The 24,306-nt window shown below is 41.5% G+C and overlaps 1 protein-coding gene across 3 annotated transcripts in view; it reads right to left on the reverse strand.

Annotated features, from left to right (window-relative positions):
• si:dkeyp-23e4.3 (rho GTPase-activating protein 7) overlaps positions 1-24,306 on the reverse strand; it is a 107,815-nt gene that overhangs the window by 19,447 nt on the left and 64,062 nt on the right. For 2 of the 3 annotated variants that reach the window (XM_063486714.1, XM_063486713.1), the window contains exons 2-7: positions 3,262-3,333; positions 3,089-3,170; positions 2,071-2,134; positions 958-1,535; positions 672-873; positions 44-424 (exon numbers count right to left, since the gene is read on the reverse strand). In XM_063486714.1, coding sequence (XP_063342784.1) covers positions 44-424; positions 672-873; positions 958-1,535; positions 2,071-2,134; positions 3,089-3,170; positions 3,262-3,333 — 1,379 coding nt within the window. Of the gene's footprint in view, positions 1-43; positions 425-671; positions 874-957; positions 1,536-2,070; positions 2,135-3,088; positions 3,171-3,261; positions 3,334-16,029; positions 16,207-24,306 lie in introns of those variants that run through there. The other variant, XM_063486716.1, reaches the window with a different exon arrangement.

Genomic DNA, 24,306 nt, shown 5'->3' on the forward strand with positions numbered 1-24,306 from the left:
TTACTGTATAAAGTAAAAATACCGTAACCGTGATTTAACCCACCTCTGACTCACTCATCCGGTCTGCATCGCTGGCGCTTCCACCGCTGCCGCCTTCACTTTCAGACAGCTGGTGGTGGTCAGGCACATTGTCATAGACGCTCAACCGGTAATCGAGCACAGGCAGTGGGCTGGGAACGTCGCAGGATGAGATGCTCCCGGTCGCCAGAGAAGAAATCCCATGGCATCTTGTCTGACGCGTCCGATAACCGTGGAAGCTCCCAGTCCTCCAGTTCACGGAGGTGTCATAGCTGATGGGTAATAGGTTGGCGTGTTTGTGCGTGAGGGAGGCGGGAAAGGTCCCTGGTTTGTGTCCGTGGGGGATCGTGAAGACCATGTTCTGCTGGCTGTTGTTATTGTTATTGTTGATTTGGTTCTTGTAGTCCTAGAAATAACGAGAACATTGGAGTCAGGAAATAAAGAAGAAACCTGTGATTTTGCTGTTGGTAAGTAAGACAGATGGGAACGGTCTAATGTTTTAGGTTATATCACAATCCATTCAGAAACAGGAAACAAAAAGGATTTAATACATGAAACAGAGTCAGTCACTATACAGGTCGATATAGGTCAAGGTTAAAAGGTTAGGATTAGATGAAATAAAAGGTTTGGAGGAATCTTGTCCATGTTCTGACCTCTGGTCCTGTGTGGTTCGTCCCACCGCCAACCCCGACGTTGTTGCTGGATCGTTTGCAGTTGCTCCTGACCCGAGTGACCGGGCTGGGCGTGCTGACGGTGCTGCTGCTCTCTGAGTGGCTGTTACTGCTGCTGCTGCTGCTGATGGTGTGAGGAGACGAGGGCGACGAAGAAGCATGACTGCTGGGCTGATCCTGCAGACTGGATACAATCAGGATGGTAAATTAAAAGACACATAGGGTTAATGATGCCGGAGTCAACGCCGGGTAGGATGGACAGCCTCACCTTGACGTGCAGTGGAGCCCCTCCATCCTCTCTTCGTCTGGGACAAGAAGAGGCCTGCTTATAACACGCCGGGCCCGACCCCTGCTGCTGCTTTCACCTGATACCCCCTTGAGCCTCAGTTTCTCCATCTTCCTCAGCAATGTGGTACACTTCCTCCTGGGTGGTTTCTCGGGGTAGCAGCTCTCGGCTTCGAGACTCATACTGGAGGACCCTCCACCGGGGGAGGGGGGTCCACTGAGAGAAGTATCCAGGGACGGGGTCTTGTTCGAGGATGAGCAGCGGGACGGGCTCCTGCTGTTCTCCAGGTCATCTGGGGTGCTTGCGGTGGTGACGGTGGAGCCGTCAGTCGGCTCTCGCAGTCTCTTTTGGTGTTCTTCGTGGCCTTCGCTCTCAGTGCTGCTGGAGCTGTGGATGGAGCAGATATCATGGTGGTCATCGCATGTCGACACATCAGGCGAGTTGGGGGACAGTTGGAGGATATCCACGGCGGAGTCCAGGCGTCGCCATTGCCGCGTCCGCTTGTCGTAGGTCCAGTTGGGGCTGATGGCACAGAAGTCTTCCTCACCACTGTCATCTCCCTAGAAGAAGAAGAAGAAGAAGATGATGGCCCATTCAGACAAACCCATAAAATGTTTGAAAACCACACAAACACACAACTATGGCCTGTTTTTAACAGCAAACCTGTACTACACAGTCATGGCGTGGGGTTTGAAAGGTGTATTTGCATAAGTTGCATTGTGGGAAGTGTAGACGTTTTGTTCCCGACGCAACAGAAGGGGCCAAAAGTCGAAATATTTTCACTGTCTGTAGCGTTGATAGCGCTTTCCTGGCTTGAAAAAGCTATTTTATGTTTGTTTGCATGAATTTAACGTGACACCAGAGACCTCACGGCGATACAAGACAATAAAGACTCAGGCATGAAAAACAAATCAAACACTTCCTCTTAGAGAATGAAGCATCGAGCAGGAGGAGCGATCAGCTGATATCAGTGAATTCCAAGTGGGGCTTGAAGAGCAGATTTCATGTCGTGAAGCCCCCCTGCGTGGCGCCAGCCGCTCTGATATGAGCGTCCCGTTGCGTTCAAGTTACTCGCTGCTCACTCTCAGCACTCACCCTGCGTTTTGATCTCCGCAGCTCCAGCCTCATTTCCACGCATTTGTTTAAAGTGATTAACCTCCTGGAAGAGGAAGAGGAAGAAGAGTGAATGGAGGTTAAATGGCACACTGTAGCTCGTAGTTGTTTATCAATACCTTCAGTACAGTTTGTAAGAAACCAAAGACCTGTGGTTCAAACCTGAAAATCTGATTTAAAATATGACTCTGGGATCATGAGGCAGCAAGTTTAATGTCCAAACCAGGAGCATGAACATGAAGAAAGAACCCTTTGTCTTTACTAGCACTGTTTAGCCCTTTAGCAAGGCACCAAACACCCAGCTTCTCCTGAATAACATCTAATCAGGCACAGATCACACTGTTGTTGGAGTGTTTGTGCTCAGTGTAAAAAACCCTGGATCACTCTTGTAAACCTTAGGCTGTTGTTTTTATTTTCACTCCAAATTTACTCAGTTGCAGCTCAAAGACAGAGGCCAAAATAAAAAAACCTTGGGCTCTTTGGAGAAGAGACAGTCAGGCGAGTTTTGAAAAACAATTAGTCTTCATCTTCCAAACTGAACCTGAAAATTAAGAAAATTAAAATCCAGCAACAATAATAATGATGATATAAATTACAAAAATGCTACGCCCATTAAAGTTGTAGTAGTACTGGACCTGCCTGTAAATGAGTGCAGGATACGGAAACATTAAACTGCATGTATTATAGTCATTTTCAGCTCCATAGCTTCATATTATTACTTAACTATTCTTTCTCTCTGACATCATATAGTCCCAGAGTAAAAAAACAACTAACTGATCCAGAGTGCTTAGAGGAGTGAACAGGGATTTTTTGTACCAAAATTTGTATTTGTACCAAGAAATTGAAATGCATCGATCTTGAAAATCCTCTGGGAACTTTTTTGGGCTGTTAGAATCTGATCGGAAAATACTTAAGAAGTTTGCTGCTGACTTTAAAGTTTTATTAACTTGCTGAAAGTTGTCCATAATATTGCATTGCGCTCCCGCATGGCATTCGTTACCTGCAGAGCGACTCGAGTGCATCCTTATCCAGGAAGTGGTGATCGCGCTTCACCCACTCGATGTCAATGGGGAATCTGCAATCTGAAACACAGACAAGACGAATGGCACAATAAGACGGCGTCTGGGGTTACACTCTGGTATCTTGGAGTTGACTGAACAGTCTCATACTTACCTTTGAATAACTGCGCATACTGAGGGAAGCCGGCTGCTCGCAGCCAATCACAGGCCTCCTTGGCTTCAATCTCTGCAAACACAGAGAAAAGAAAACAACATTTGATTCAATTATAATCATTTCATGCTCCGCCCGCTTTAAGAGGGCAAATATTTGCACTTAATCAGCTGTCTGTTTATGAAGTTTAATTACATCTGCATTTGGAAGCAGAAAAAGAACATGAAGGGAGAAAAACTGGAAGCACGTTCAGGCTATTAATTAACTGTGACTCCTGGAAGAGGCCGTTTTAATCACTGCTAATTGGCTAAGAGTGGGGATGGGGGTTCTTGAGAGAGCGGGGGGGAAAGAGGTTCCTCCTCTTCAACTTCTTGCCATCTGTCACCTTCTTCCTCTGAGACTCACTGCTATGGCTGGGCTCATCAACACACCAGCTCTCACACACTTCTCATTTTCTATTCAGACCATGACAAAGGTTGAACTCCACAGATATTTCAGAGTAATACATCTGGAGTGTGTGCATCTTTGATTTAAGCTTTCCATATCCCACATATAAATACGTCTGGTTTTAATTGGCAGTCCTGACACTGGGTGAGTCTGGTTGCCTAAAACCAGCCACAAGTCGTATATGGACCAGCTGTCAGGTGTTTGGGCCACATCTGGCTCACATAACACTTGTCAAGGCTGGCTCATAATGTTTAGGCTACATCCAGTCCAGATTAAACTTCCTGCAACCCATGCTAGAACCACCTCATTACTTTCAGCTCATTTGGTCAACACCACATTGTTTAAGTGAGCCATCAGTGCCAAAAGAAGCCCAGATTAGGCACAGGTTGTACTAACTCTAATAAATGAGCTGCCAGTGACATTGGGTGTGTTGATTTAATATTATCAGATACCAAAATATAATGGGTTCTAAATGATAAATATTACTTCGCAGCACAATGTGCTATTGCAAATATTTAATATGATAAAACACAGTTTAGCTAGCTAAAAATAAGCGAGTTTTGCAAACGACATGACAAATTCATTTAGTGGGGGCTAGCAGCATACGATTAGTAGCATTAGCTACTAGTAGCCAATATCACAACCAAAATCTAACATGTCTTTGCCTTGAAAGGTAATTTTCAGCAGTCTCACAGAAAACCCAACCCAACCGCTTTGTGCTAAAAGTAACTACCTAGCTGTCAATGACTCAGCAAATGCCAAATTAAGTTAGCTAGTTAGCTTCTGCTTTTTGACATCAGAGAAGTTCATTAGCAACACAATGTGTCCTCTAAGATAGTTAGCTTTAAAACAAGGACAGTTAAGCTAGTTCAGTGAATGTCTGTAGGTTTGCAAATAAACACAACAAATCCCCTTTAGTGTAAAGCTAATGAGCTAGTCAAGAGTCTCAAAACGTATTACTTTTGTAAAAGGACAAAAACATTTTTTGCACTCTTTTTACTAACACGTAGTAGGAATCGAATAATTTTAGCTATCATGTTAGCTAGTACTAGCAATAGCTAGCAGCATTAAAAAAACCACAATATAACATTATGATATTTAATAATTTACACATTTTAAGTAGTTGCCTAATTATATAGGTGTAAGTGCCGCATTTCCGATTAAGTCATTAGCAGTGTTGCCTAGCTAACTTTTTTTTCTTCTTAAATTGCTTTATAAATATTTATACACAATGCAAAAGTGCAAATGTAAAACCTTTCAGCTTTAGTTTTGCTTTATTCCCACCAAAACTCTGTTTACTTTGGGGCATGCTATAAATTGTCAATACAGGTGCTAGCAGTGCTAACCCTCATCTGTAAGTCAACTTATAAAATGGGGAATAAGTACTCATAAATATAAACTGCTTTAATGTAAATGCCCCAAAATATAGATTAGTCATAACTCTGCAACACGGAAAATATTGCCAAGCAGCATAAATCTCCTACATTTGCTATAAGATTCCACGCATGTTTATTTTAAAGTCATATCGTCCCTCCTCTAAAAAATATTTGTGGCTATTGCAGCTCTATAGAGTAACACTGAGGATGGTGGGGTTAAATTAAAGTCTGTTTGTTTAAGTGACCATTTTATCAAAACGCCTTAAAAAGAACACACACAGTAAAGTACACTTGACACAGTAATGCTCTTCCCTGCTCACACACTTAGATGAGAAACACGAGTAGAAACAGGCGTGCATACTTCAACACATTTCCTCCCCACTTCAAAACAACATGAAAAATCCACACACCTGAATACCAATTAATTTCAGCTGCCGTCCGGTATTTGTGTGGAAAACTGTGATTGGAAGCATGAAATACGTTTAGTTGATCCAGGATGTTTACAACAAGCAGCGACAGAAATCATTTTCTCAGTCTGCCTGTGCGGCTCAGGAGGAGGATTTGGATTTCTCAAAATATTTGTCCACCACAACTCCCCCTGAAATGTTAAACCTGCTCTCTCTTCACGCAGAAGAGGCCCGTCGCAGTTAGCAGTCAGAATACTGCCAAGGGCATTTCTTGTTTTCATATTCAGACAGCATGAAATATGGCCGACATTAGTCTCCACTAAAGAACAAACAACAGCCGTTTGGCCATGACGGATTGGTTCTTCTAACGCTTCTTGTCTCCTGGTTGGGTTTTTTTTACTGCCTACTTATTCACTTCAGCTGACACAAAGAAAAGGCATCTAATTCTCATTTTACTTTATGTGACTTTTCAAAACTTTGACTAAAATTTGCTTGACAGCAGGATGGAAACGGCTTATGATGTGGTCTCCCTCCCCCCCGGTCAGAGGAACAGCAGATGGTCCCGATATGAAAACACAGGCGGATATTAAACCTTCAGAATGACAGAAGGGGGAGACAGAATGAAAGGAACAGGCTGAATGGTAAAATGTAGTCAAATTAGCATGTTTATGTTGACCCTGACGTAACGGGATAGTAAGATGCTGAGCCCGTTTTCTGGCGTCTCGATGGAGATGTGACATTCAAGACAGGAAAGGGATCAAGTGCTTGTCAAGCGGCTGGCTCACATCTACAGCAGGAGCTGTAAATCCAGGGATATGTGGATCTACCAGAGCTCCGAACTGCTTTTTCTCTCACTCCGACCATTACAGCACAGAAGAAAAAAAATCACAGCCTGTCACTTTGCAACCTCTGGGCTCACAAGATTAAAGAAGTTGTCATTTAAACCAGTTTCCCACTTTAAAGAGGTTCTTATTTCCTACTTAAAGGCTACAGGGGCTCACAGCTCCTGCAGGAAATGTTTGAGGTTACAGCCTTAGTGGGGAAAAATGGACAATTGTTATTATTGTAATTATCTAACAGTTTAACTGAAATCACAGAGGGACGGATGCTGCACTAAAGGTGGGATTTTTGTCAGTAAGCAGCACTGTAAACAGCTGTGGAAGTGCAGGTTAACAGGAATTTGGAGGCAGAACCGAGAACTTTCAGGAACTTGCTTGTTGGGCCTGTAAATAACTGGTAACTGTTAGGGTTAGGGGTAGTGGAAATAACAAAGGTCAGTCGACTTTGAATTAAAGGCTGATTTCCTATGATTTATTGTGTGCTGCAGTGTAGTTAGATGTTTGAACTGTGCTTTGAAACTTAGAGACTCTAAAAGGCAGCAGGCCATAAAAGGCTATTTTGCCACTGATGTCTAAGAGGTGATAAAATAAGGAAAAGCTTGTTCAGTTCTGGCAAAGAGACAATTAGCAGTTTTTGTACGTGGGGAGAGAAAGCTCTAATGAACTGATTCAGTTTTCTGTCTTCCATACCATTTCCACCACACTTAGTCTGTATGTCTATATGTGCTGTGAAAATGCACGAACATCATTATGATGACAGAATAGAGGTCATCCATGTGACTGGATGGGAAATGGATATGTCATGCACACATTGCTCAAGAGTTATCCGCCATATTGGATGATGGTGATACAACCATTGGTTGCTTGGGTAAAATGTGTATTCCCCGGCTGGTTGTCATTGGTTGCTGGAAATTGGTGACATTTGCTGAGTAAAATCAGAATCAAAGATGTTTGCTGCACCAAAAACCTCTTAGCACTCATGCTTTGGTTGCTAGCAGTTTGCCACAGTTGGCTGTAGCGTTTATCTCTGTCTGCAAATACTCGCTAAAGTCAAAGTTTCACCTTTGTGCTGCAGCTAACATGTTTTAAAGGGCAAACATTTTACATTCAAGGAAACGTGTCTTTATTTTTTGATTTGCTTTGCAATTTTCAGGTTTCACTACAGCTCAGAGAATAACTGCAAGAATATGCTAGCAACCAAAACAATGCCAACTAGCTGGGAAATACACATTCCTCCATCATGAGCTGTGGTTGCCAGATGGTTGCAGATCGGTCTCTAGGCCTGTGTGACTGGCGCCATTCACTTGACCCTACACTGAGAACATTGATTGTCACATGTTACATGGTGAGTGGTCACATGTCTGCAGCACCTCAAAGGGACCAGAAATGTTTTTGGAACCACAGATATCGCCATCTGGTGGCCTTCAGACAGAATGCTTATGGTGATCATAAACTGCTGATTTAAACAGGAAGTCCTTCCTGTCTCATACCACAGCATGCATGTTTATTTGTTAGATTTTTCTTATTAAGCTAATTATTAAGCATTTTATCTCAGATTTGATTAGAGCTCCTTCTTTGGTGTTTCTTCATGTTTTGGCTGCCCTCACGCACTAAATAAAGTACGTCTCATCTTTAGCTAAATTAGAGTAACACGCATTGTTATTCTAATTCATGTATCAGTGATATTACCGAGCGCACTTTTAACATTCGTGATTTCCGTCAGTGATTCAAAGAACACATCCCAGCGCCTTCTAGCACCAGAGGAGCTGTCAGTGGGTGGAAGAATAGACCCAACTCATTTCTGAACTGATTTTCACATGAATTATGAGTCCAGTGAAGAACGACACATTCCACACCTCTCAAGAAGCAACAATGTATTTTAAACTGGTCTCGCAGGTTTGATGAAAGACCCCGGTCCCCACTCTACTCAGCTCTGTATTTACGTAAGCGATGGTATCTGCTGAGCTCCTGTTTGAGTAGCAGGCAGAGGCCTCTTCCCTTTCCAAATGACTTTGTCTCAGAGGAAGTTGCGATTTGGCCCCTCTGGGCCCTGATAAGATTGGAGTGTCTGATTAGGGTGACTCCGCCTGGCTTGCAGCAGGAAACTGGACAGTGTATGTGTGGCGGCAGAGAGGAACTATGCACGGTGAAGTTACGTGCTCGGTGGACCGTTTGTGTTTGGGTGTTTACGCTTGTCTCGACACCAAAGCTTTGACCTGGAACAAACAGAATCACTGCTCACCAGAAAAAAGGATGATCTGGGGTTTAGAGATTTTACTATCAGGTCGCCTCACTGCGTCAGACTCCAACTGAAAATGTGCATAATAAAGATTTAGACTTAAGGTCTAGTAGCAGACGTCAGATTTCAGATTTATGTATGATAATAAAGTTAACAACACTCGTTGAACTGCTTCAAAATGTTTATGAAACTACATGGCTGTAGGTTTTGTGTGGACGCATTGTTGTTATCATCACATTTTGAGCAGCAGATGCTTAATTTCATTCATAAGTTTTCATTAGAAACATATATTTCATTTATGTAAAGGAAAAGACAAAAATCAGGCAGCAGATGGAAATTTAGGGTACATTCAGAACAATGACCGTCCTCAACTTTTCTGTTGTTATCCAGACTGAAGCACCACAGATCGGCAGGATTTACTCCTGTGAGTCAGTTTATCGAGTTCACAGTTTGTCCACATCAGGGGGGTTTTGTGCATTTTGTTCGGGGCAGTAACATGTTTGTGTAAACAGAAACAAGAAATTCAGTTTCTGTAAGATTTCTGCTCACGTTCAGAACTTTCTTCATGTTAAAAGTTACACGTGTGTGTTTTGCCGTGGCTTTCTGAAAACAAGTGGGAAAGGTAACATTACCGTAGGAAAAGGTAATTGGGTAACATTTGTTCTTAAAAACTGGCTATTCCTTTAACAAAAAAGACAAATACAACTTTAATTTGAAGGACTACGTGACTGTAATTTATATTTTGAGAGGAAAAACTATTCAGTTTATTGTAATCTGTAACAAATCTGGATGTAATGTGTTATATAAACTATGGCAGCCAACTAACTGCATATAAAACAAGTAGCATTTACTCCAACTCTGCTTCTAACTTGCCGTGTTTGCTATGCAGTCATTTGTGTTTTTGATCAAATCTGCAAAAGCCAGATATTCTCAACTTTCTCTCACACTCAGATCACGAGCAGCTCCCGTCCTTCAGACGTCCAATATCCAACCGATATTTGAGGGCAGTGCTTTTTACACCTCACTGAACGTCTGCGTGACTGGTCCATGTTCTGTTTGCTGTTCGGGGAGAGCTCGGGAGTGTCTCCAGGGCTCCAGAGGTGTGGTTGGAGATCAGAGGTATGTCAGCTGCCTGTCAAAACGGCACGCCATGCTTCCGTACTCCTCCTCGCTCCTTCTCTGCGGTATTCTCCTGTCAGTTCAGTCAGCTTTGCAAAAGGAGTCAGCTTTGCAAAGTTTAAGACGCCCGCGGTCATGACGGGCCAAAGGGGCAAATACCAAAACTCACCAAATCAGAAATGCAGCTTTAGACCAACAACAGTAAAAATATACCCAAGTGGTTTTTTGCACTGACAGGACTGAGAGTCCAGTAACGGCATTTTATCTACACTGCATGTTGGCTGCTCTGTGGACTCTGTAAGAAAACTAAACTTATGACACTTTAGTACAAAACATGCAAAGTACTCACAAATAAACTCCCAGATTTTACGAAAAGTGAATTTAATTAAAGCTGAAGAGATTTGTTCCTGCAAACAGTAATAATGAGCCAATTTGTGGGTTCTGAAAGGACTTTCTCCTCTTTGACCCACAGAATGGAACAAAAATCAATTTTACAAGCTTACAAATATGTGAAAACATTTGTTTGTGTAAAGACTTCATTGCATTGAAGTCCTTAGAAATAGCTGTTTAAAAGTGTTCAGGAAGCAGTGACCCTGAGTTCATGGCATCTTCCAATAAATACAAGCTCCCATTCATTAAACATCCTCAGTGGTACACTTACAGAAACTTCTAGGTGTCCTGAATAAACTGATGCTGGTGTACAAACGTAAACATCAAACTATTCGTTGTCTGTTTGTGGTCTTTATTTTGCTGCATGATATAATTACTTTTACATTTCAGTAATTTCAAATATTTAGTGAGTTTTACAGCTATCAAATCTTTCTCCTTCCTGGAAAACACTTACTAGGTGCATATTTCATCTGCTCTTTAATGCACATATCTAATCAGTAAATCCAGGTCACATTCATACGGGTCTAAAACAGCAAGTAATGCCAGCACAGAGCTGATTGAGCAGCTTGTTATGATGTTAAATTCAGGGTAACATCTTTTAATTCTAAATTACTTGATATTATCCTGAATTATATCAAGCATCTTAATATGTTATGTTGTTAAACTCTGATTCATTGATATTCTGAAATGTCTTTTATAGCAAATAATTGGTAATAATAGTAATTCAACATCTGTGTGAGAACTCTGGACAGTTTAAACATCTGCAGGCTAAAACTGGCAGTTAGCAGTTTTGTGGTAAACTTATATCTATGCTGTAGGATACTGGATCTGTTTGCGCTCATCCTCAGTCATTGCTGTATTAGTTCGTACCTGATAGGTAGGTACAGTATAATTATCCTCCACTACTGTCTTTGTTGCTAACAACACAGTCTGTCCAGAGCCTTTGTGTCAGTGGAAGATGGCTTTTGTGAGTTTGGATAAACTCTCTCAGGTTACTATTAAGCTAACTGTGGAGTCATCATTTATTTCACATAAATTGGGACTATATGCCTCTTAGCCTATCAGAATATGAGTACTTCTGACACGTAAAAACTTAAAATCGTCGTCAGTGGTCAGATATTAGCATTCTTCCAGAGAAATGTTGCTAACTTTTGAAAAGGTTAGCAAGGCTAAGTGTGGGAATGAGAAGTTAGCAACGAGGACCAGCCCAACGCTTGAAAGTATTTCAGTGACTCTGAAAGAGTCAAGCTGTACTGACAGGAGAAGTACTGATTGCTACTGTATGTAAGAAACGAAAGATGAACGCGTGATTGGACGTGATGGCCGCATATGTTATTTCGATCAAGGAACCGACTAAAGAGTTTAAAGACTCAGTAGAAAATATTCAAATAAGACTGCTGGGCGAAGTGGAACAATGAGTGTCCGATGTTGAAGATGTAAATGCTCGGGTGGAGAAATGTGCGGAGAAGTGTGACAAGAAATTGGTGACATTGTGGGCATGGGTGGAGGATTGGGAGAACTGGAGCCAGAGGACTAATGTGAGAATGGTGGGGCTGAAAGAAGGCAAAGAAGAAAGAAGGTACATGGCTCAGGAGGTGGAGTGAATAATTTCTCAGGAACTCAGCATTATGGGTAGTGAGTTCAAAGTGGGACACACTCAATTGCTCACTGGCCCCTAAACCAGAACATAGGTGAAGAGCAAGTAGGCTTCGTTAAGTTCAGGCCTGCGGTAGACAACATGAGGCTGCTTACTCACCTAATACACATGAATCACTCTTAATTCAATCCCTGTAGCAGCATACGACTTCATTTTGTTAAAGATTTCCTTTGGGACAGGAAGAAAACTAGAATTAGCATGAAGAAAATGGGGGTGTGGCCCTCCCCCAATTTAAGGTTATATAGTCTTGCATTTGAAGAATCATTACATTAGCTTAATGGACTATAAGCTATACTGCCTAACCAAAAGAAATTACTCAAAGTTTCTTTTTGGGTCAAAATAGGTATCTGGTTGTTAAGTGATGACGTATGAACCCTGCTTCTAGGTACAAACTGCACTGTGTTCATTAAGGCGGTTGTCTTTTTAACGTGTTTTATGCTATGTATCTTGTTCTATTTAATTTGAACAAGCCCTTAAAAAATACTCAGTGATCATTGTGGCCTCTCTGGGTTTTTATTATCACTGTCGTCTCATGGTTTGCCAGACACCAAATATTTGAACGGTTCAGAAAAGAAACGCTCTGAGGCTAACTAAGATTTGAATGTGCACATGAAGCTGAGGATCAGGAGTTTTTCACAGCGAGTCATCCAAACAATGCAGCAGTGTGCTAATGACTAACCTCATGCTGGGGATGGATCATCTGCTCAGCAGGGACTCTTACATTAACTTTTATTGAGGGGAAAAAGTTCGTGTTCATCCACCAGCTTCACTGTGCTAATGTGTTTATATTATGCTAACCATAGCTTTGTAGCTAGCCAGCACGTAGCACACCATTCAGTGTTGGTCAAGTTACTTGAAAAAAGTAATCAGTAACTAATTACTGATTACTTCCCCCCAAAGGTAATCCCGTTACTTTACTGATTACTTATTTTCAAAAGTAATTAGTTACTTAGTTACTTTTAAAAAAACATCATTTACACCCTGAATAGGTAATAAAGTGATAGATCTTTCAGCCCAATTCTACTTTTTCTGCATAATCCATCATATAAAATGTAATCAAATGAAAAGTCTCTTTTTAAAACTTGTTTTATTAGTTTTAATCTTTTAACTTTATGCGTCAAGCAAACATTAAATTATATGCAACATTCTCTGACTGGAAGAAATTTGTTTAACATTTAAACCTATTTTCTGCATATTCCAGCACATAAAATAAAATAGGTTTTTTGTGTTTACACTCACTCTTTCAAATAGATGCACGTAAAACACAGCAGAAAATGAATAAAATCAAAGACTTTGTGGTCCTGTTGCTCTATTTTCACCTGTTTCACCTGTCATACTCTCTCCCGCACTCGATATAGTATCCATTTTTGATCTGCACACAGCTGTTGCCACGAACGTCGCACTCGCTTACATCATGGTCATGAGACACTCTCGCAAACAAAATCACGGTTTAGTAACGCAGTAACGCAGCGTGCTTACGGGAAAGTAACAGTAATCTAATTACCTTTTTTGCAATAGTAATCCCTTACTTTACTCGTTACTTGAAAAAAGTAATCAGATTACACATTACTGCCCATCTCTGACACCATTATATACCAGCTAGCCCAACTTCAGTAACCCTACAAACGTTGCTGCTGTTTAGTTTTCTGTCTTTCTGTCTTAATTTATGCAGAGCTGTACGTTTTAGTAATCTCTCAGTCACAACATGGTATATCATCTTAAGATGGAAACTAGCAAGCTAACTCCCTGCTAACTTCTAACTCTGTTAAACTTCATAAATCATTTTAAATGCTTTTTTATGGCTGCCTGGATATTAAACTTGATTGTTATACCTATTAGAGCAGCTACACTGACCATTTTAAGACTGACGAGGCAGATCTGGAGATACATTATGTTAGCTAAAGGTAACACCTAAACATGAAACCTGGTTTATACTTTTTTAAATTAAAAGATTTAATGAGATATGTTTGACTTAATTAGTGGAATGGCAACCATAAGTTTGGCACAAAATTATGAACTGTTTACTATGAAATGTTAAGAGTTCATTTCCCAGCAGGTTCCCAACTGCATTTACTTTGGCCTGCAACATGTCTCACCTCAGTATTGACTCTAAAACCTCAGTGAGTCCTGATACTTAATGAGCCACTTGTGCATTTAGGTAGAAACACCTATAGCTCATTAACTGTTAGGTGAAAAACAACACGTGCGAGGTCCTCGGTGAGTCTTACTGCAGTTTTTAAAATAAATTATGGTTAAGTTGTCTTTGATGAAAAAAAAGGTCAACTGATATATTATTATTATTTATGACATGAAACCTGCTGTACTTTGTTTTTATGAGGCTGTCTGGCATTTACAGATGAGTATCTGGAGAAGGAAATGGACCAGAATTAACTGCAGTTAGAAAAAGAGGAGAAACTCTCTCTTAACCTTTACTGGGAAAAACTTTTATTTTTTTCTATGTAAAAGAAGAAATGTGTGTTCTGTGGAGGTTTTTGAAGACATTCAGGGAGGAATCTCTCTCAAAACAACTGCATTAGGTGATGTAAGCTGCAGGTGTATTAGATATTAGACTGCACTTTGTGACCTGTTGTGGCCTTTGGGATCTGTACTTTTTTATCTTTCACTTTCATTTACTGGTTAGGTTTAGACACTGAAAACTAATTGCTGAGGTATTTGTGGTTAGGGTTAGGCACTAAAATTACTTGAATAGGTAGTTTTGGTCAGGTTTAGGTAGTTTGTTAGATACTCCTGGTTGCGTTTTGGTACAAAAACTGCTTGACTATATGTAGAAAAGACTGTGGTTTGCATTAAATATACCAGTTCATCACACTAACCCTACTTACCCTACTATATGACAAGTTGGGAATAACAGACCTTGTGCGTAAATGAACCATGTGAGCACTAACCTTGGGCAAGAGAACAGGCAGGAATAACTGTCTAGTCTCATGATTTAAGCCACTGCCACCCCTCCTGTCTCCTTTCGTAGACTTTATTGCTCTGTCAAACAAGACCGTTTACTTTCAGCAAATAATACTACCACGGCTGGTTTGTACGCCAAGAGATCAACACCCAAGGGCACCTTGTACACACCCCTGTGATGCCAGGAAACTCAAACAAAACAATGCTGGAAGTTCATCAACACCACTTACAGACAAACATTTCTCTGTGTGTGAACAAGGACAGTACTGACAAATGAGTGAGAGATAAATTAACTATAAATTAAACTAAATAATTAAAATTATAAAAAAACCCACCATAAATAAAGTCACTGGTTATGCCGAGTCAAAAGTCCAGAAGCCATAAACGTTTTATTCACAATAATCAACAAGAAGATGAATTAAAATGTCGGAACTAGAGAGCTAAAGCAACTCACTGAACAATGAAGCACATATACGAAGCTTATGCACTCTTATTCGCCAGGAGGCGCCACAGCGGCAGCTAAGCATCTTTCATCGGTCAGATTTTTTTACTCCGGATGCCTTCCTGACACAACCCCAAAGGGAGTCTCCTCCTGGGATCAAACCGAGGACGTTTCGGCTGTTTGGCGAGTGTGGAGCCACAGTGAACTGCATGTATACAGAACCTCTATTCAAATCACTTTACAAGTTGAACTTGGACAAAAGGCACTAGGAATCGAACCAATAACCTCCAAACAGCATCCTGATTGCTCCCGCTACGCCACAGTTCAAACAGGTTCTTCCTCACATTAACACAAATTTACTGACAATAAAAACATGGTGAGAAAGAAACTAAGGGTCCAAAAGGAAAACACAGGTATGAAGTGCCATGTTTCAGAATAAACTGAGTCTACATACAGGAGTGCCTTCGACGTACTTTAATGTGTTTTCAGAGTAAAATGTTTGAATATGTGTACGGTGGTTTTCTTCAGCAGGTGGAAAGTTCTCTCCAGCGGATCACATTTCAAAAGTAACCCACGCACATTCAGAGTGAATCCCACGCTCTTCCTGCCAGTAAAACGAGCTTTTATATCACCAGAGTTCAAAAGCTCACTTGTGATGTTTTCAGGCCCACGGCCTTCAAACAACAAAGAAGTTTTAGTCAGCGCTGGAGTTCTTTAAATTCTTCTTCTGCCTCAAGAATCAACATATTTATGTCTCATCTTAAGCCACTCAACAAACAAACCTTTGAAAAAGTTTTTATGTCTCGCTAAACTCATCTCCAAATCACCTCCTGTGAATAACGCCATCAGAGAGAAACAGCATGAAGAGGCCGATCTCATTACCTCCCATCCTGTCGTGTAACACAACATATAAGCTTGAGCTGAACTCATACTCACTTGTGATCAACATGCTGTTTGAGGTGTGAGGACTGTGAGCAGAGGAAACTTCAGCAGGCCTCCATGTCACCCCTGACAGCTGAACCGGACAAACACATGAGCTTCATAAAGAATTAAATCCAGAGCCGTATATCCAGCGTGGGAACGGAGCTGTGAAGTCCAGTTATGCCGGTCGTGTCGGGCATCGTGTTAATGAAGTCATTGTTGAAGTTTTCCCCTTTTCCTCTACCACACCCCTTCCCTTCCCATGCCTTGGACCAGACCATCTGAACACCACAGACGGGGGGGGGGGGGGGGGGGGTATCCTAAAAATAACCAGAGGGAAGACTTGAGCGGACACGTGAGCCCCTGCTGGAGGAGCCGCTTTGAGTTTGAAGGGTGAGTTTGGGAGATAAAATCTGTACAGATGTTGAAGGTCCCCTCAAGAAGGAAATATTGGATTGTAGAGCAACCTGGCTGCACCCAGGCAGGCTGGTGATTATTATACCCCCCTTGTTAAATACTATAAAACAGAAAATCCAGTTTGCCTGAAAAGAGGCCTAATCAATAATCTCCTCCGCTCGAGGCTGCTATCACAACCCTCAGACGGTGAAATTACAGACAGAGAAATGAGCGAAGAAATTAGCAAAATGAACTTTCCTTCTCTATGAGATCCAGTGCTTTCCACCAGCTCCAGTCTCCGACCTTAGCCGATTACTGGCGCTGCAAAAGAACAGCTTTGGATGAAATGGAAGACAGATATGCGACTGAGCCAATGACTCAACACGGGAAGGATAAAGTCCTTGCCGTGCCCTAATAGTCTGTAGTTCTTCAAGGTTTCATCTCGGCTCGGTCCAAGGTATACCATTAGCGTTAATGGGCTTCCATTTAACGCATAGGTGTTTGATTATGGGCTTTTAAATGTGAATAACTCCCTCAGAGAAGAGGAGAGGAGAGCGGTCCGCGGCACTTGCATCATTAATTCACAAGTGGAGGAGGAGGAAGTGGGAGTATGTAAACAACTGATGGACTTTTCCCAGTGTGTGGAGGTTCAGAGGGAAGGGGAGGAGTGGAAACAAGGCCCGATAAGCTGCTTTAAATCCTACCCAGAGATTTTAGAGATGAGGTCATATTTTGGTCCATGTCACCACTTAAACTGGCCTAATTCACACTGATTAATTAGGATATGTGTGTGTGTGTGTGTGTGTGTGTGTGTGTGTGTGTGTGTGTGTGTGTGTGTGTGTGTGTGTGTGACAGCAGCTGCTGTGAACAGACTGAGCAGCAGGCTTACATTCAATCACTTCTATTGCCTCCTTAATATTTACTCTGATATTTTACAACATCTGGGATTTATGGAGACATCTGGGATGGTGATCCCAGAGGTGTACATACGCTGGACAGAGGAACGTGGGGCTGATCAAAAAAAGGAAGTAAGGATCTGATTAAAGTTTGATTTACAAAATTAAAGTCATAAAATTATATCTGAATATTCTATCAGTCATAAAAATATATTAAAAAAATCGAAACTTTCAGTGAGTATTTCCCATCTTGAAATATAGATTCTCCTTTTCTTCTTACTGTTGGCCTTTGAATCAGCATCGTGAGTCTGTAACTTTAGCCTTGGTGCTTTTTTGGAGCCAGAAGTCACGAGGGTGGAGTGCTAATAGTCAGCTCAATATAGTAAGCTTGGTTAGCCAGGATTATACTTTACTATAAGGTCCAAGGGTTGGTGACTAAATGTACCAGTGTATTTTTATTTGATTCAATATGCACCAAAACGCACCAAGAGCTCAAACAAGACAGAGTAATGGGAGAATCAGGCGGTAAGCGTGTTTATTTCTGCTCTGAAACTGGCAATCTACAGGGACCGACTCACTGCTGGAGCCTCTAGTGGACATTAGAGAAACTGCAGGTTTCTGTGAGCTCTGAGGCCTAATCAACAACGTGTCAACAATTGTTGCTCAGCAGCAACAAAAAGCCTGAAAGACAACAGAAGAAGATGATCTCAGAATTATGTCTATGGTTTAGAAAAACAACTTCTCAGCATGTGGAGGAGGTCTCATTGTGAAAGTCTGCGATCAAGAGACGCCATCATGAGTGTAAATACAGAAGGTTTGGAACACAGTGCAAACCTTCTGCCTCTGTGCTGTGTACAAACTCAGACGAGGCTGTTTCCTCTTTCTAAACATGAGCCTCACAGGCGTCAGAGGAGGAAGAGTCCAACAATACCTCCAGCGGATGGGAGGTTTTCAGTGTGAGGACAATCCTCACGTGTCCTATGTGTGTTTTTGGTGTTTGAGGGAGGCGGCATCAGCATGCGAGGCTGTGTTTATTGCTTCTGGGGTGTGTACGGCTTTGGGTTTACTTTGTGTGCTCCTGAGTGTGCGCAGTTTCATCTGAGTCCCGCCGTGGAGGCTTCGCTTCTGGTATTTCCGATGCAGCAGGACAGGAAGCAAGCCGCTGTCGTGAACTGTGGCCTCCTCCTCTGAGCGATGCACTCTGAACCTGTCACTGCGTTTCTGACATTTGCCTGACCGTGTATATCCGCTGCACAACATTAAGCGCCAAAGAGATTATTAACCATCAAAATGAGTGATGGAGTTTCAGTTTCTTTCTGCATCTAGTGAGATGTGCTAAAAAATGCCTGGGCCACCTTAAATTTGTGTCCTGCATTCACTGCACACCATTGGAGGAGCACAGGTGTTTTTGCCCTGGTCTCTGTCTCTGCTGCTGACTTTATGAAGCCTTATCCACTGCAGTGGACCAAAGCAATGTCAGATAACTTCGTTAAACATGCTTCAGATCACATCAAAACCACACGTACAGTTCCACTACACAACCACGTATGATGTAACTTATAATCACAGTAAACGCACCTCTGTCTCCATCCAACTGAAGTACCAGTGTGAATGCGAGCATCTGTCCTGCTAAGCTTAAATCCTGGTTTCTTCTTCTTTGGTGGAGGTAAACACTCTTTGTTTGAGCTGTTTGACTTGGCAGGAGTACATCCAACCTCAAACATGGTCAATTTATTAGGAATCTGATTAAAGCTGCTCTTCATTAGTGCTTACGAGCCATCTGAGAGTGTGAAGTAATGGGCCGTCCACACAATGAAAAAAATAGTCTGGCAGTACACATAGCAGAGTTTTTGTGTGCCTGCTTGCCTGTTATATTTAAATTCTGCTGCTTTATTTGTCCAAATGATCCTCATCTGGATCCAGATTTGCTGCGAGTAAATTAGCTTAATTTGTGCATCCTTTTGGTTTTATATCAGCTGTTTTAGTATCTTTGGAGAGTGACTGCAACGGAAACGGTTGCATGAATGCCATACATATGAATTTATCTGCAAAGGAGAAATAAAATAATAGAAATAGATACAAATAGAAACAAAATCTACAATTTAATTTAGCATGAATGCTAAAGATTCAGAGATGTTTTCAGAAGGTTTTGTGTTAAGTGGTCTGTAGCTGCTTCGCCTTTTTGTTCCAGCATGCACTCAGTCTGCTTCAGGATAACACTGTAGACTGTATATAGAAGATGGATGTAGCTATTGTGTCGTCACCTGTTGCTTAATAAAGTCCTGCTGTGAAGCCTCAAGCTATCATTGAGAGTGCAAAGGGCTCAGTTTCTTATTACACCCTGCAGCATCGACTTAACTTTCACCCTTTATAACCTTAACAAGAACCTTATTTTACAATATGGCCATAATGTGTCATTCAGTGTGACCTCAAACTAGCAAGACTATAAAATCACCAGGAACGTGTTTACTCAGGTCATAAATAAAGTGATAATTTTCCAAATTACCAAAATTCATTCATTCAATTCAGGCCACTCTTCAGTGGAACCATCTTCCACTTTGGATTCAGGAGACAGACACTATCTCTACTTTTAAGATTAGGCTTCAAACTTTCCTTTTTGCTAAAGCATATAGTTAGGGCTGGACCAGGTGACCCTCAATCCTCCCTTAGTTATGCTGCAATAGACGTAGGCTGCCAGGGGGATTCCCATGATGCACTCACTATGTGTTAATAGACCTCTCTGCATTGAATCATATCTGTTATTAATCTCTGTCTCTCTTCCACAGCATGTCTTTATCCTGTCGTCCTTCTCTCACCTCAACCGGTCGCAGCAGATGGCCCCGCCCCTCCCTGATCCTGGTTCTGCCGGAGGTTTCTTCCTTCCCACTGTCGCCAAACTGTTTGCTCATAGGGGGTCATATGATTGTTGGGTTTTTCTCTGTATCTATTATTGTAGGATCTACTGTACAATATAAAGCGCCTTGAGGCAACTGTTGTTGTGATTTGGCGCTGTATAAATAAAACTGAATTGAATTGAATATCAAACTGGAAACCAGAGGATCTGCCACCTGTCGGCCATTAGAAAATTATACATGATCTACCTGGACATTTGTCCTTTTAGACATCCAATACAAAAATGTAATTACCTCACCATTTCTAACAGATGCATGAATTTTGTACTGGGTGGCATGAATGAACTAGTGAGGGCTAACAGAAAAGTATTATCTCCTCATTATTTCATACTAAATGAAGCAGACATAATATCTGAGTTGATTTGGAGGGTTGAAAAACAAAATAACCATATCACACAGAAACAGTGGAAACTTTGGGAGTGCCCAAATAACCAATCTGGTACATTTTTAAAAAGAATGAATGCTCTGATCATTTAAAGTAACAAAGGCAGCTAAAGAAGATGATCACAGAATTATTTCCATGTTTAAGAAAAACAACTTTACAACATCTAACCAAGTCAAGAACACTCTTGAGGAAGTAGGTGTATCATTCACAAAGTCAACAATCACCTTCATTAATGTAAATGCACAGTTTTTATACGAAGGTGCAAACCTCTGGTTACACTCCAGAACATGAAGGCCAGGTTAGACCGATGAAACCCAAAAGAAACAGTGAAACCAGAATGAAACAATAAAACAATCTAATTAAAGTATTTACTGATGCATATAGAGGTAAACTTAAAAGAAAACCAATACCTAGGATTTACCAAAGATGCAATCAGACAGAGTTTGTCCAAATAAAGAAGATAGCGCTAGAATAAGAAGACTAGTTAAATGTATTGAGAGTGCAGCCCAAAACCTCAAGCTCAGGTCTATGAAGTGAAATCTCCTGGAAAAATCTATTAAAGGCTTTAATATCTCCAAACATAAGGCATGTGGGTTAACGTTGGTGCTGATCATGTTCGTGTTTTCTTTGGGGACTCTCCTGCTTGCTCTTGAAGTATTTTAGTGATATATTATTTGGGGGATGTGCAGATTTAACTCAAACTTCAGTAAGTCAAAGTCTGTCGTCTGAATTGCCTTTACACAGTTTTGTGTCTGCATGCGGCCTTAAGGACAGTTAGCATTAACAAGGACTCCAGCACATTTTAAATCAGGAGGAAAATACCAGAAACACAAAAGAAGAGAGAGTGAAGTGTGGTAGCCATTACAGACGAAAGCTGTTTTGTTACCAAATGCCCATTCAGCTCCCTCTCCACAATGCTGTTGATATAACAAGCAGAAATGGCCGTTTGGGGATTTACTTGATGGATTGCTTTTCTTCTTGCCATCTTGTTATCGTCTTCTAGAGCTCATCCGTATTTCCATGCTTAAACCCAAACATTATCATGCTGTCAGCCGCCGTTTCTTTTTGATGAATTCTCAGCCGGCTGCACCTGTGTGGACGTAAAGCTGGGATCTGAAGCATCCTGCGTGCCCGGGGAAACTCAACAGCGGGACTAAAAAGTTGTGCCATGAAGTGTAATTGTTGCTAGGAAATAGATACAAAAACTGGCTGTGAAGTTCAGCAGTGCAACAGGCCCCTTTATCCCATGTGGACGCCCCACGGCTGACCTTTCCATCTTTATTTGTTGTCACGCTGCTATAAATAAAGTGTTCTCTGTTGTTTTGTTCTGGCCGGTGGAAGAAAAGCCCGGGGACACTGCCAAGGGTCAGCAGAGCCCCTGGCACCATGTGCAGGGATGTTATTACCAGCCTTTCAGTGAGGATATTGTTCCAAAATTCCTCTAAACACCAAGTGTGGCAGTTGGCTCCGGCTGGCGCCATGTTTGACATCTTCCTCTGACAAAAGTCCAAGTTTGGAGACTTGTCAGGGCAAAGATGCTAAGCACGAAGCCACAGTGGGAAGTTTGTGTTCCCAAAAGCAGCAGATTAGGAGGAAAAAGCTAAAAAAAAGTGTGGGTTCTTTATTCCATCCATCGAATTTCTACTTCTTCTCCCTGGCCACCACCATCCAGGTCTTCCAGAGGGATACCGAGAGGTTCCTAAACCAGTATTTTAGTCGTCTCCTTCCCTCACTGAGCCGTCCAGGAGGCATCTTGGCGTTTTTAGATGAGGAGTAGTGGCTGAGCTCTCACCTGAGCCCAGATCGCCTTCATAAGAAACTCATTTCTGCTGCTTGTATCCTCCATCTCCTCAATTCCTTCTGACACCAGGGTAGGAATATAGATCTGCCACTAAATGGACAGCGTCACATTCACCCTCAGCTCCCTTTACCTTTCACATCAACTCTCCAACATGCATGTGGCTGCACAGTTCTGTTATCCGGGTGTCCCAAATAGGTAAGAAGTCGATATGACCTTGTTGATTTTGAGGATAAAGGCCAAACGAGGACACTGTTAAAGTGTAAGAGAGCAGGTATAGATTTGACAAGTGTGAAGTAGATTCAATAAGACACAATCAAGACACGCAAAGCTCAGTCAGGCAGAAACACTCATGTAGAAAATATAAGACTATTAACAAGAGTTCCTACAGATAAATGAGGGCTTGTTGTCGACTTCAGAGCCATGAATGGAAACTTGTGTCCGGTGAAGGTCACTGTTAGAGGTCTGAGTGTTCCCGTCAGGAAGTCCCACCCCAACAACAGCTTTGCCATCTCTGATGCCCAAAATCTGTCAGCACCTTCATCTGGAACACAACACCTGAAAAAGACACCTAACCTTCAGTGTCACGGCCGAAACGGCATCCGATGGGGTTCGCATCACAGGCGACTTTTATTATGACAGCTATTATGTCATCTGCTTTCTATAACATTAAATATTAACTGCATTTTGAGTTTCACAATTTCAAACCAACAGGGTGGAACAGAGCGTGGTGTTTCCACAAAAAATAAATAAAAGACATAAAAACGCTGCCGCAAAATTATGAATAATAAATTACGTGTTGAGGAAAAGACACTAAAATGGCAGGAGACAAAGTGGAGGGAATAGTGCCATCGGCTTCTGTAGAGCCCACCATGCAGCTCCAGAGAGAGGTGAAGCTGTAATTAACCCAGTGCTATAAACTGAATCCTGATAGTCAAAAATGGCTCTTCATCAATGCACCCATTTGTACTTTGATGTTTTTGCAAACCTTTGTTTACAGAATTATCACAGTTAAATGTGTAAACTTGACCCGACCAAAAAACAAACCTGGGTTTAAACCAGTCCTAAATCTCCACAGCGCAGAAGTATGAACACCGCAAGATCGCAACGACAATAAAGTTTTATTGTTCAACAAGGATGTGGTGGACTTCCTTTCCCGTTAGCTGTGGCATCAAAATAAGTTCATGAACCTGGGAACGCGGTGACTGTCCTCACTGGACATTATGCTGGACACAAAGCGTTTTTCCTGGGGATCATGGATGCAGACCACCACCAATTCAGCTGGTTTCACAAATAAATGCATAAAAACTATTAAAATCATCATGAATGTTGAACTCTGGCCATAGTTTATGCTTCCTGTCATTTACGTGGTCACTCCAGTCAAATTACATGTAAAACCAGCATCTCCTCACAAGTGGCTCTGGGATTTCCTCCCTTTGCACTCTGACTTACATCTGGGTGTGCTTATGTTGGTGTGGGTATATTTAGAAGCATTGTGTTTGTTCGTGTCATCCCAACAGTCCTTGGGGTGGTTATTACCCAAAAAGAAAATCCCCATCAAATTAACAATAATTACAAGTCTGAAAAACATTTAAAAAAAAGAAAGAAAAAAAGAGGAAAAAATGACAAATTTATGAGAATAAAACTTGTGTAACTGAAAAAAGAAACGTTGGCACATATAAGAAAAAAAGAAAAATTTAGAAGACAAAATGACACATTTATGAGGTGAAAGCAGCAGAATTAGCGTGTCCAACCTGGTGCTAGCGACACAAATGAATTTTTTAAAAATTAGGTTAAAAATTTAGAAAAATGTGAGACCGTCCAGTTAATGTTTCCTGGAATTTACCTCGTTTCTAAAGATAAAATCCAGATTTTCCATAAAGTGTAAAACAGCGTGTTCTTATT

Source organism: Pelmatolapia mariae, linkage group LG10_11, assembly GCF_036321145.2.
Source record: "Pelmatolapia mariae isolate MD_Pm_ZW linkage group LG10_11, Pm_UMD_F_2, whole genome shotgun sequence".
Lineage (NCBI taxonomy): Eukaryota > Metazoa > Chordata > Actinopteri > Cichliformes > Cichlidae > Pelmatolapia > Pelmatolapia mariae.